Below are 14,198 nucleotides of genomic sequence, written 5' to 3' on the forward strand. Positions count from 1 at the left end.
GCATAGGCCTGCTCATCATGTAAGATACACAAACATACCTTCACTACCCCCCCGAATCCTATGTGAATTGAACTGTTTTCTGTACGAACATTTGAAAATGGATTGATAAAAAAAAGCAGCATGTACATCACAGTTACATCTCTGTACTCTGTTGGTATACACACTGTTGTAATATTTCACTCTAGGACTAAGTCTCTCCTCTTCTTTGGGTTCGATGGCTCTGCGCCACCTGTTCCTTTCCTCATCATCGCCACGAACTCTGAATAATCTATCCTCCCGTCCTGCATGAGCCAGTCAGGAAAATTTCAGATAATTTCAGTGCATTTACCATCCATTGTTAATTGTTATGTATGTTACTGTATGCATCTGAGTTACTGTATGCACTGAATCTATATAGTCATTCTTCCTTACATTGTCAGCATCGGCTTCAGAGATGACTTCTTTGAACTCCTCAGCATCGTACAGCTTTTGCTCCTGCAAGGCTTGCTCCAGCTCCTCTTTCGTGATGTACCTGCAGGATATATATGAATTAAACATGCGTGAGACATAGCCTCTGGAAGTCCCGAATTTAGATGCCTGACATGTACTGGTTATCCATTTCCGGTGCTGAACTTACCCACTGTTGTCCTTGTCGAAGTACTGGAATGCAGTGTAGAGGTGCTCCTCCCTGTCCATTCTGTTCATGTGCACCGTTGCGGTGACGAACTCCTCGTAGTCGATCAACCCATTGCCATCAGCATCGGCCTGGAAATCAAACGACAGATCATTTTATTTATGTCGATTGTCGAATATGTTGACTGTGTTATCTGAATCAAGACTCACAGCTTCCATCAGTTGCTGAATTTCATTGTCTGAGAGCTTGGTGCCCTGCTTGGCCAGCCCGTTCTTGAGCTCTTCAAGCGTGATCGTGCCGCTGTTGTCCTTGTCAATGTTCTTGAACATCTCCTTGAGCCCCTTGATCTCTTCCTCTGACAGGCACCCGGCTATGACCTGCAGAAAGTCCAGAACAAAGTTATCAGACTTAATTCCTGTTGCTCCATTTCAGTAGTGCAACAGCTCGATTCGAGGAAACATATGTGAATGTGCCTACCCTCAGCGCGGCTTTCTTGAACTGGTTCATGGCCACGAATTGCTTCATCCTGTCTAGAACGACGTTGTCGAGGGGTGTATCGGGCGCTTCTCCGTCTTCCTTGATCCATGGGTGATCTGAAGCCCAAATAAGTTTCAGGTCATGGATCGTTTTGCTCATGTACAAGGTTTCACACGAATTAAGCAAGCATTTGACAGGAGAAAGCATATTCGGAGAGCTTACTGAGGACTTGGATGGCCGTGAGCCTCTCCTTGGGATTGATATGGAGCATCTTCCTGACGAGATCCTTGGCCCCGTCGGAGATGTTGGGCCAGGGATCGCTGACGAAGTCGATCTCGCCCCGGAGGATGGCGGTGAAGATGGCGTTCTCGTTCTCCGCCCAGAAGGGAGGGACGCCGGAGAGGAAGATGTAGAGCATGACGCCCATGCTCCACACGTCAGCCTCGTGGCCGTACTTGCGCTTGAGCACCTCCGGCGCGATGTAGTAGGCGCTTCCGACGATGTCCTTGAACACATCGCCTTCCTTGAAGAAGACGGAGAGGCCGAAGTCGGTGGCCTTGATCGGCGACGACTCGTCCCTGTTGAGCATGAGGAAGTTCTCCGGCTTGAGGTCCCGGTGCATCACCCCCATGGAGTGGAACGTCTGCACGGTGCCGACGACGGAGCGGAGCAGCGACGCCGCTGCGCGCTCTGTGTAGTGGCCCTTGGCGATGATCCGGTCGAAGAGCTCCCCGCCGGCGCAGAGCTCCATGACGAGGTGCACGTTGTGCTTGTCCTCGTAGGCGCCGCGGAGGTCCACGATGTTGGGCTGTCCGGAGAGGTGGTGCATGATCTCCACCTCGCGACGGACGTCCTCCACGTCCTCCTTCCCCGACAGCTTCCGCTTCGCGATCGTCTTGCACGCCAGCTTCTCCCCCGTCCCCGTGTTGGTGCACAGGTAGGTGACGCCGAACTGGCCGCGCCCGAGCTCCTCGCCGATGGTGTACGTCGCGCGCACATCCTCCATGGGCCGTCCCAGCACCTCGCCCACGGGGACCGACGGCGCCTTGGCACTGGCGTTGGCATCGGCAGCCGCATTGGTGCCGGCAGGAGTGGCCGCCGGGGCGTCGTTGGTTGACGCGTTGTCCCCGCGCGGCGACTTTGGTGGCGCCGGTGGGCCAGCCTCCTCCGCCGCGTCGGCGGCGGCAGCCTGCCCGGCTCCGGTTGTGCAGCATTGGCCCATGGCTGCGGGGAATGCGCGCTGGCCGCTCCGAGGGAGGAGAGGCAGGCACAGACATGCAGGGAGAGCACGCACGCCACGTACACACATGCACGGAGCAAAAGTTTGGAGATGGGTTTCGTTATCTTCGCCACACAAAAAATGGTTTTGAGCTTGGAAGGTTGAGAGCGAATGACGGAAGGAGTGGCACTTACTTATTTCAATCAGTCACATTGAGACCAGTTTTGCTGGCACTGGATGAGTAATATTGCGTCTCATATTCGGAATAAATATTCAAAAAATGTACTACCTCCATACCGGTTTAGGGTTTAGGAGTAATATTGCGTCTCATATTCGGAATAAACCCTAAACCCTGTTTACAGGGGCATTACACATTTCGAGGAGAAAGTTTGTCTATAAATTTGGTCAATAAAATATGAGATATATGCCATAAAAATTATACCAATGAATTCATATTCAAAAGAAGTTTCCAATACTATAAGTTTTGTGATATATATCTTATATTTTGTTTACTAAATTAATCGTCAAAGTTTTGCATAATAGCTCTGTAAATCGGTATGGAGTACTGTATGACTAAGTGTTCCTCCGACCTAGGATTTTGTACCATGCATGTCTAGCATTCTCTCTCTCCTACCACATTTTACTCGAAATTGTGTGAGCATGCAGTGTATCTAAAAAAAACTTCTCTCTCCTTACACCCGTCCATATATTTAAATATAATTCTAAATCTTGCAACTTTCATAGATTTTGAATTGGAAGTATAACTGAACCATTTGAACATATGAGGTTTCTAGTGAGGAGAGCTTCAAAACAAGACCCGTATTAAAAGAATATGAGCAAATAAAATAGTATAGTGCGCCAATAACTAGTTGTTTTCCATAATTAAAAATAGAGTCAATTAATTTGGATCGGAGGGAGTATTGCATATTGTGTCAACGAGCTTCAACAATTTCGTATGTATATATGTTTGTACTTGGCGGTAGATTTTATGTAGTTTCACCGTGATTCGCCAAGGTCCATTGTAAACATTTTGTTTCACTGCGTTTCAAACTTCATTTATCAAAGTTAGAAAAGAATTGGCAATAGCCATAAGTCATAAAGCGTGAAAAACAAGACAAACAACATCAAAATTTCAGATTCTAACACATAATGGTCGCATTAATATCGTAGAGTCGACAAATCACAGGCCCACTATTTTGTATATAGTTTTATTGTGCGTCATCATCTTTGAATGGGGTTCAGCACACACCAAACTTTTATTAGACGAGTTGAATAAATTTATCAGATAGGGATTTTTTAAATATTTAATCTACTCTGATGTTGTTTCATTTGGTTTCAAAATGTAGGATGGCGTTTCATTGTGTTCCAGAATTCAGATTTCACATTTTTCTCAAAATAAAACGTATCTTATTCTTGTTTGAAATTAAACTACCGTTGAAAGAAATATACCTGTTCAAAAGGATCTGATACTTATTCCGATAAATATGGCCTTTTCAAATCTAAGAATGAAATTACTAATGAGAGAGAGAGGAGTACTGATCATGGCGTGTGAGCAATATAAGGTGTGTAGTACACCAACACACAATAGGAGTGCTGATGGTGTGGTGAGCAATGTAGTGGCATGAGAGAGAGAGAGGAATACAGATTGTCACGTTTTCTTAAATTGCAAACTCCCTTTTTAAGATTTTCTTCCCATTCGTTCACTTATCTACAGTCATTTTTTCTAGACGCATATAGGTGAATTTTTTTGGGTTCAAAGTGCAAACACCGTGAAAAAGGAAAACCGCCAAAAAGAGTTATGCCAATTTTTGTGCATACAGAGGATGAAACAATTGTAACTACAGTAGAAATGTAGGCTCAGTCTGAGTTACCATTATAAAATAAAAATCACTTCGTGAAAAATAACGAAAAAATTCTGCTACTCCGTATATATATTATCAGCTTCATTATCCAAAATAAGTAAAACTTGGTAATTTATTAAAAAAATCAAGAAAATAAAACCTAAAACTCTATTCTAATAGACACAAGCTAAGGGAAAAAGCAAATAAGCATATGATTTCCTAAAAATATGCAAAAGATCATGGCGGTAAAACTAGAATATGAGTTTGGAATAGTAAAACCTAAAATTACTTGAAAGAAGAGAGGGACGAGAAGGCATCACCAAGCTTATGGTTTTGTTAATTCTTGTCCCCTACTCCTTTTTTTTATCATGTCATGTTTCATCTCAAGCTAGGAAATATTTTCATCTCAATGATACTTTAGGGGCTACAAAATGGTTAGTTCTCCATACAATGATATAGAAGTTTCAACCAAACTAAGATGCAACCTCAATTATTATTAGGAAATCGATCATTTATTCAAAAAGCAACTATGTACAAAGTAACACTCTTTTTTTTTTATGGGAGAAGTTTTAATCATATGGACTTTGCAATGGTTCAATTGGCATGAATAACACATGTTGAAGATCCACCCCAACTTCTCCATTGCTCATCCTTCTCATTTACTTTCCCAACTTTTATTTTATTCAAATTTCTAAACTAATTATTGGAAAACGGTAGATAAACTAGTTTAATGTAAGATCACTCACGCGCACTGTTCAAAAAATCGTCCGATTCAATGATTAATCGGCCGATTAATCGCTACTTGATGGTCACCGATTAGCCGATAAACTCCTTTATCATCCGATTAACTCATTTATCGTCCGATTAATCGGCCGATTTTCCTATTAACCGCTAATACCCAGCCAACCGAGTTAACACCGATAAACGATTTCCTCAACATTGCTCACGCGAGACTTTTACTATTCGCTAAATTCATTCCCTGCCCGACCAACATGTTCTTGTTTGGTGGCTATGGCTATGCAGAATTATCTTGTTTTAATGGTAAGAATCCTACTCATTTGCAGGTCATCTACCAGTGTACTCATACTTCCGTTTCTGTTCATATCTTCCTTGCACAGGGAACAAAGGGCTAAGGTATGTATATGATCGGACTGGAAGGCGATATCTTTATCCCTGATGGACGACACCATAGTCGACGGATCAACCCTCCATAGCCATAAGCGTTGCTATGAGTTCTCTACGTACTTGTATTCTGATCTTTTATATTTTCTTTTGCGGCTCTATGCATCTTAGCTATGCACATAATAGGTTTGAGCTCGTTTAAATTATATTAGCGTGATGACAACTCTTGTGTTCAATAAAGCACCATTTATCCAAAATATGGAACTATAGCGGCGATATTATTACTCCCTTCGACCCATATTACTTGATGCTATTTTTTTTCGAGAACACGCATGAGATCTGCGTGTCATTATTTTAAGATTGCAAGACGGACCAAGATGTCCAAAGCACCAAGCATACAACCGAAGCAGACTAAGTGCACAACGGTGCTGCTCACGGCCTAAGGCCGGGCTAGCTAGGTAATCTCTTCTCTATGTCTACCTCTACAAGCCAGCCAAGACCGCCACTCGTTGAGGATAGCATTGAGAACCAAAACCATAGGCACACTTTTTTCCTCGAAGATCCTTGCATTGCGTTCAAGCCATATCGCATGTAGAGCAAGCATGATCAGAGCGTTGGCTTTCTTCCTCTTAGCCACCAAAAAGGAATTGTCCGCCTAGATCCACCAATCATTGATCCCCAGACCAGGCGCCGGAGTGATGTTTGGAAGCCCAAAGCGACCACCAGCCCACCCCAAATCCCTTGGGCAAAGCTACACTGCAGGAAGAGGTGGTCGAGTGTTTCATAGGTGGCGTCACAAAGTGGTTACATCATGTGGGAAGGAAACCCATGGCGCAACCGCCGATCCGCCATCCAGCAGCGACGCCGCAGCGCGAGCCATGCATGCATCTCGAACCTGAGCGGCGCGAAGGAATGCCAGATGAGTGGCGCCCCGGGAGCTCGACGGTGCCGTGGAATTGAACACGGTATGCCGATTTAGAAGAGAACTTGCCATCCTCATGCCACTTCCAGGCGAATGAATCCTGCCCGCCGCCGCGCGAAGTACTCACGTCCTAAATCGTAGCCCACAACCTTAGGTACCGCACCAACGCATCGATCGATAATTCTCATGTGATGGCACCGACCCAGCTGTTGCCCGCGAGCCCATCATGGACGGTGCGCCTTTTGCGCAGGTGTTGTGGGTATACTTCATGGGTGTACCATCGACAGTGCCTAGATCCGGCAAGCCCGGGTGGCCCACAGACGGTGATGAGGCATGTGGCCCATCGGGCGGGCCAGTTGCTGTTGATCATGCAGGAAGAAGTCCAGCCCAGGATCAGTAAGCCGGATCCGTACCGACATAGGAGTAACCCGGATCCACGGAGGCCCATGAGGAACCCGGATCCAGTACGACGTGTATGGAAGGCGGATCCGTGACGTGCACGGCAAGATATTGTACCGTAGCTAGGCTATCTGTAATCCGGCTAGGACTCTCCATGTAAACCCTAGATCCGTGCGCCTTTATAAGCCGGATCCCGGGAGCCCTAGAGGCACAACCACAACTCTTTGTAACAACGCGAAAAGCGCCCAGATAATTCCAGACAAGCAGCAGTAGGCCCTGTCATCGTGCAGGTGTTCCGAAGCAGGGTAACTCGCGTACCACCGTCCCGTGTGCACTCCGCCCTATGGCCCCTACTTCTTCTCCCCCTCGTGAGGATCCCTCCTCCGAGGTACCGTCGATTAGGCAACGACAGTTGGCGCCCACCGTGGGGCCTGTGGCGTCTGGAGGCCGGAACCGGGAGGGTTCCGCCATGGGAAGCTACGACGACACCATCGCTGTGGGGCGCGTCCTTTACGCCGGGAATCTGCCGATCGTCCCTCCGGATGAGTGCTGGATTCCGGCTAGAACAAACCCCGTCAAGCTCTCCATCGTCCCAATTGGCGGCATTCACATCTTCATCGGGGAAACCGTCGATTCCGACGGAAACCCACTGGTAAGTAACGCAGACGCGACCGCCGCAGAGCTGGACGCTGTCGCGAAGATCCGATCTGAGATGCAGGAGCTTCCCAAGGAAGATTCCGCCTTGGATCTGGAAATTTCAAAGCCCACCCAATCCGCCCCTGAGCAGGAAACAAAGGTGGAAGACCAATGCAGATCCGCCTGGGTCTCCCAGGTGTTAGAAAAGCAGAGGTGCCACTTCGTACACTTCTTGGCCCATACCGCCGGAACCGCCCCTCAAGAAGACGGAGCTGGTCCTGAGCAGGTAGAGGCACCGGAAAACGGCGCAGATCCGGATCAGGCTCAGCCTGTCGGAGAAAGCGAAGCTCCGGTTGAAGAGTCGATTTTGGGCAATCTGAGCCCAATTTCCGGAGATACCCCCTCCATGGAATCTGATGACTTCGTCCGCAAGCTAGGGGAGTACGGTTTCGGCGATCAGCCTGAAGTCGACTCCGCCCAGCCTAAGCAGGTTCTCGCAACGGTAGCAGCGCTGGGACAAACTGGATCTGGAGACCAAGCCAGCCAATCTGACCCCCAACCATCCCAACAAGAATCTCCAATGTCTCGGGTGCGACCCCAAAGGGATTCTTCCTCGGAGGAAATCCTGTCAGCAGAGGAGGTGGCCGCGCGAGCAGTTCTTAACACACCTATAACCCCGGGCGACGCCGCAGATCTGGAGGCTTTAGAGACCACCAGAAAGGAAATGCTGGCCACAGCCAAGAAGCTCGCCGATACCGAAGCTGCGTTAAAGGTAGGGAGGGCAGATCATGCAGCCTGGGCGGAAAACTTCGACAGACAGGACCGCGAGATTGCTGCCACACTCGAGCAGGTCAAGAGCATGAGGGCTGAGTGGGAGGTAAAGATGATCTATGCGCAGGCGGAGGCCGATCGAATTGTTAGAGAAGCAATTCCGCCTCGCAGGATACCCTTCAACACGCCCGCAGATCACCAGCCGCTGGAAACCCCAAAGGACAACATGCAAAAAGCTGCGGAACTGTTGAAGAAGATGGACGAAGAAGTTGATATCAACTATCTCCGCACACTTGTCGCTTCAGCAATGCAGCAGCAGAGCAAGGCGGATACTTCGCGCAGGTTGGAATCCAATCCGGATAACTGTGTATCTACCGCGCAGAAGGACGCCCGCGCTGATCGGCATCCCGACGATGAATCACACACCGGATCCTCGGAGCGCAGAAGAAGGAAAGCCAGGGAACACCCAAATCCGATCCCCGTACCATCAAAGACGCCACCGTCAGATCCAAGAAAGGGAAAGGATGCTATGTACTCTGGACGAGACAAATACCGCAACCCCTCTCCTCCGCCCAACGGTTACCCGCGACCCCCTCGCCGCCGTAGTCCAGCCGGAAACACCAGGCCCCCAGGGCATGGTGGGATTGTTATCCGCGACAACGTGCTGCCAAGAAACAGAAACAGGGAGCGCTCGCCGGAACCTCGCCGGAACCAGAACAATGTTCATGAGCCCGAGCCCAGGAGGAGTCGGAATGAGGACCGCGGTCCAGAACCTCGCCGGAACCGCGATCCAGAACCTCGTCGGAGCCATGACCCAGAGCCTCGCCGGAGCCGTGACCCGGAACCGCATCGGAACGACCAGGGCAGCCAACGCCAGGGCGAAGGCAGCCACAGGAGCCGGAGCCAGCATCTGGAAGGCCGAGGAGAGTCAGAAGGCGGAAGCAAGAAATCGCACCGCCCACCTCGCAGGTCTCCCTCACCACCACCTAGCGGTGGAGGCGGAGGTGGAGGCGGAGGCAACAGTCGAAGATCTCGCTCTCGCTCAAAGTCTCCTCGCCACGGCTCACGCGACGCACGGGACCGCCTTAACGAGTACAGAACCGACTACATTGGTCCGAAGTGCTTTGGCAGGATGATTCGAGAGGAACCAAAGCCAAGGATGAACCTCAAGCTACCCGGAAATCTGAAGCATTATGATGACACCGAAAGGCCGGATACCTGGATTGAGGATTACTATAATGCTGTAACCTTCGCCGGAGGAACCCCTAACATCGCCTGCCGCATGCTTCAGTTGTACCTTGTAGGTCCAGCCCGGATCTGGCTCAGCGACCTCGAGAAGAATTCCATCTTTTGCTGGTTCGACCTGAAGAACGCTTTCGAGAAACACTTCAGGGGCACCTACAAGAGACCTGCCACAACAAGCGACTGCGAGCATGTATCCAGAAGAAGGGCGAAACATCGAGGAATTTCCTCACCCGATGGTTGGCATGCAGAAACGAGTGCGAGAACGTCGACAACCGCACAGCAATGCACGCCTTCATTGGGGGCTTGCAGCGAGGAGGATTGCTGCGGCACAAGCTAACTTGCATGGTCAATGCAAATCAACTGACGTTGGACGACATGATCACCATCGCCAGCGATCACACTGCCGCCGATGACGACGCAGGCGGTGATCTAGCAGCCACAGCAATCCCCTTGCATCAGCAAAAGAACCGTGACAACGGTAGCAACAGCAGCCATAAGCGCAAGAACCCTGATGACCAGAAGAGTGGCGGATCCGAGATGGTCGCCATGGCGTTTCAACGCGAGCCCATCATGGACGGTGCGCCTTTTGCGCAGGGCTGGCCGAACAAGCTTCAAGATGTCCGGCACAATGGCCTCCACCATGAGTCCACGGACGCACGCGTCCTCCCAGAAGAGGACAAAGGCCCCATCCCCTATGGTAATACACACCGAGGCGTGAAAGAGGTCAATGGAGGTCTGACCGACGTGCAGTTCTAGGCCGCTCCAAGGCTTCCCGCTATCCTTTCTCTATAGCCAGAGCCACCAGGTGCGCAGAGCGGTGTTCATCAGGCGCAAGTTATGCAAGCCGAGGCCCCCCAAGCTCTTCGGTTGTCACACGAGGTGCCACGCGATGGTGCAGCCGCCTTGCGCATCCTCCTTCCCGGCCCAAAGGAACCCTCTCCTGAGATTGTCCACTGCTTTAATGAACCAAGGGTCAAGGTCCAAAGCCAACAACTGGTAGATAACTTGATGTTAAAATGGATATATCTATAACTAAAATGATGAGGTCTAAGACCCCGTGTGTGGCCCGATCTCGCGGATTGACTTCGAAACCAAGGGGGGAGATGGGAAAACGCGAGGAACACGAAGAACACGGCGATGAACACGAGGAACTCCGAGACTCACGCACACACACACCCGATACACCCGATGCTTACCTCCGTGGCTCGATGGACCACGCCAATAGAATCTCCGAGGAAGAGACACGCGGTAGAATTCCCCGGGGAGAGATTGGGATTGGAGAAGAAGAGCTTGGTGAGGGAGAGAGAGTATCTTGTACTAGAATCTCACTCAACAAGTTCCAAATCAACAACCAAGGTGCCTTGATTACAGAGGGATGATACCCAAGGGAGACTAAGCTCAAATTTAGGTTTGAGTTCAAAACAAGTCTAAAGAGCTAAAGGGGCGTCCTGGGGGTATTTATAGGCTTACAAGGCATCACAGGCCGAAAAGGTAAGTTCGGGCCGAAAATATAACTTAAGTCGTGCAGGCCGGTCAGGAGGCCGGTCAGACCGGGCCTGTGACCGGGCAGGCCGGTCAGGGGGCCGGTCAACCGGGCTGGTGACCGGGCCGGCCGGTTTCAGACCGGGACTGTGACCGGGCGGAGACCGGACGAGGCTCCAAGTTCCCTGGATGGCGCCCGGATGTCACGAGCGCGAATCCCGGTTGCTGACCGGGCGGGCCGGTCAGGAGGCCGGTCAGACCGGGCTGTGGACCGGGTGATCCGGTCAGGGAGCCGGTCGACCGGGTTCTGGACCAGCCGTCCGTCTTCTCTTCCTTGCGCTCTTCGGGCGACTTCCTGTCCAGCTCCATGTCCATCTTCGTGTCCATCTTCTTGTCCAGCTGCTCCTCTCCTCCCTTTGACCATGGCGTATCCTCCTCTTGGTAACCTTGATGCTCCTTGTACCTAATGACACATAACACGTCGGCATGAGGTAGCAATCCATCCAAAGGTGTACCAAGATCAAGGGTGGTGAGGAGCGAGTTCACCTCATCATGGAGAGCCTTTACTCGGGCTCGTGTCATCGGTCCACTTGGGGGACTTGTTGTTCTTGGTGTGGAGGTGACCGAAGGCCACCCCGCATCATCTCCCCCCCCTTGGGAAAGAGTCGTCCTCGACTCTTGCTCCTCTCCATCTTCATGATATGGCGACAAGTCCGCAACGTTGAAGGTGTTGCTCACCAAGTACTTGGAGGTGGGAATGTCGATGACGTAAGCGTTGTTGTTGATGCGTTTGAGAACCTTGAAGGGGCCATCTCCTCTTGGCTTGAGCTTGGAGTTGCGCTCACGAGGGAACCGTTCCTTCCGGAGGTGGATCCAAACGAGGTCTCCTTCTTGAAATATCCTTTCCTTCTTCTTGGCGTTGAGGCGGGTAGCTTGACGAAGCACATGTTCTTGTATGGTTGCCCTTGTCTCTTCATGTAGTTTCTTCACGTCGGCGGCGCGCTTGGCGAAGTCCATGTTCGTCCGCTCATGAAGGGGAAGTGGTAGTATGTCGAGTGGCGTGAGCGGCTCGAACCCGTAGACGACCATGAATGGGCTCCTTGATGTAGTCGAGTGCTTGGCGCGGTTGTAGGCGAACTCCGCGTGTGGAATGCATTCCTCCCATGACTTCAAGTTTTTCTTCACGAGGATGCGTAGGAGGGTGGAGAGGCTTCGATTGACCACTTCCGTTTGGCCGTCCGTTTGCGGGTGCGATGATGACGAGAATAAGAGCTTCACTCCAAATTTTGCCATGAGCGTCTTCCAAAGATAACTCATGAACTTGACGTCTCGATCCGACACAATGCTTTGTGGCACTCCATGTAGGCGAACGATTTCCCTGAAAAACAATGAAGCAATGTGTGAAGCATCGTCGCTCTTATGGCAAGGTATGAAATGAGCCATCTTAGAGAATCTATCCACTACCACAAATATAGAGTCATGACCATGCTTAGTGCGAGGTAAGCCTAAAACGAAATCCATGCTAATATCGGTCCATGGTGCATGTGGAATAGGCAATGGGGTATAAAGACCATAGGGATTGGAGGTAGACTTAGCTTGTAAGCATGTGGTGCACCGGCGGCAAAGGCGTTCGACGTCGCGGTACATTCTTGGCCAATAGTAGTGGGTTGAGAGCATGGCATATGTCTTCTCTCGACCAAAGTGACCCATAAGACCTCCTCCATGTGATTCTTGCAAAAGCAATTTTCGAAGCGAAGACTCGGGAATGCAAATCTTGTTAGCTTTGAACAAATAGCCATCATGCAAATAGAAATCATCCACTCCTCGCTCAACGGAGCACTTCTCAAAAATGGGAGCAAAGAAAGAATCGGAAGGATAGAGTTCTTTGATCTCTTCAAGTCCCAAAACATGAAAATCCAAACGAGTTAGCAAAAGGGTGTTTTTGCGGGAAAGAGCATCCGCCACAACATTGTCCTTGCCCTTCTTGTATTTTATCACATATGGGAAGGACTCAATGAACTCGACCCATTTTGCATGTCGTTTGTTCAAGTTGTGTTGGCTTTTCAAATATTTCAAGGACTCATGGTCGGAATGAATGATAAACTCTTTTGGCCAAAGATAGTGTTGCCAAACTTCAAGAACACGAACCAAAGCGTAGAGCTCCTTGTCATATATAGGATAGTTGAGGCGTGCGCCATCCAACTTCTCACTATAGTATGCCACGGGTTTGCCCTCTTGCATAAGGACACCACCAATACCAAGCCCACTAGCATCACATTCAATCTCAAAAGTTTTGGCAAAATTTGGAAGAACAAGAAGTGGAGCTTCGGTAAGGCGTTTCTTCAACTCATCAAAAGCATTTTGTTGGGCCTTGCCCCAAACAAACGGAACATTCTTCTTGGTAAGCTCATTCAAAGGGCAAGCAATGGTGCTAAAGTCTTTGACAAAGCGGCGGTAAAACCCGGCAAGTCCATGGAAGCTTCGGACTTGGCCAACATTTGTAGGGGTAGGCCAATTATGGATGGCCTCCACCTTGGAAGAATCAACTTCAATCCCATTAGCGGAAACCACGAAACCAAGAAAAACCAACTTGTTTTGAGCAAATGTGCATTTAGGGAGGTTAGCATAAAGCTTTTCATTTCGCAAGATGCACAAGACTTCTCTCACATGTTGCACATGGTCCTCGAGGTTTTTGCTATAAATAAGAATATCATCGAAGTAGACAACCACGCTCTTGCCAATGAGAGGACGCAAGATGTGATTCATGAGGCGCATGAAAGTAGATGGTGCATTGGAAAGACCGAAAGGCATAACGAGCCATTCATAGAGACCGAGTTTGGTCTTGAATGCCGTTTTCCATTCATCACCAATAGCCATGCGGATTTGATGGTAACCACTACGCAAATCGACTTTAGAGAAAATCGTGGCACCACTAAGTTCATCTAGCATGTCATCTAAACGCGGAATGGGATGGCGGTAACGGACGGTAATGGCATTGATGGGGCGACAATCCATACACATCCGTTGCGTCTCATCCGGTTTAGGCACAAGGATCACGGGAACCGCACAAGGGCTAAGGCTTTCGCGGACATACCCTTTGGCGAGGAGATCTTGAATTTGGCGGTTGATCTCCTTGGTCTCTTCGGGGTTGGTGCGGTAGGCGGCACGGTTTGGGAGCGGAGCGCCGGGTATGAGGTCGATGCGGTGTTCTATGCCGCGGAGTGGTGGTAGTCCATGAGGGAGCTCGTCGGGGAAGACGTCTCGAAATTCCTGCAAAAGAGACAACAAAGACGGAGGAATGTTGGTTAAGTCGTTAGTCTCCGACGCGGGTCCCTTGCATATGAGCACATAGTGCAATATGGTGGATGGGTTCTCTTGGAGCTCTCTCCACTCACTCTTGGTGGCTAGAAGGACACTCTTGGGCTCACTCATGTATGGCTTGTGGCGCTCACTATCTTTGTGGTGGGTCGC

The 14,198-nt window shown here is 49.8% G+C and overlaps 1 protein-coding gene across 1 annotated transcript; it reads right to left on the reverse strand.

The window, feature by feature from the left end:
- Positions 1 to 75: 75 nt before the first annotated feature.
- LOC127299928 (calcium-dependent protein kinase 25) lies at positions 76 to 2,376 on the reverse strand. Its single transcript, XM_051329990.2, has 6 exons — positions 1,313 to 2,376; positions 1,091 to 1,206; positions 823 to 990; positions 617 to 744; positions 412 to 511; positions 76 to 281 (listed from the first exon to the last, which is right to left on the reverse strand). The coding sequence occupies exons 1-6, from the start codon at positions 2,310 to 2,312 to the stop codon at positions 177 to 179; spliced, it is 1,617 nt and encodes a 538-aa protein (XP_051185950.1). The 5' UTR covers positions 2,313 to 2,376; the 3' UTR covers positions 76 to 176.
- Between the last annotated feature and the right edge of the window lie 11,822 nt (positions 2,377 to 14,198).

This window comes from Lolium perenne, chromosome 5 (assembly GCF_019359855.2).
Source record: "Lolium perenne isolate Kyuss_39 chromosome 5, Kyuss_2.0, whole genome shotgun sequence".
Taxonomy (NCBI): domain Eukaryota; kingdom Viridiplantae; phylum Streptophyta; class Magnoliopsida; order Poales; family Poaceae; genus Lolium; species Lolium perenne.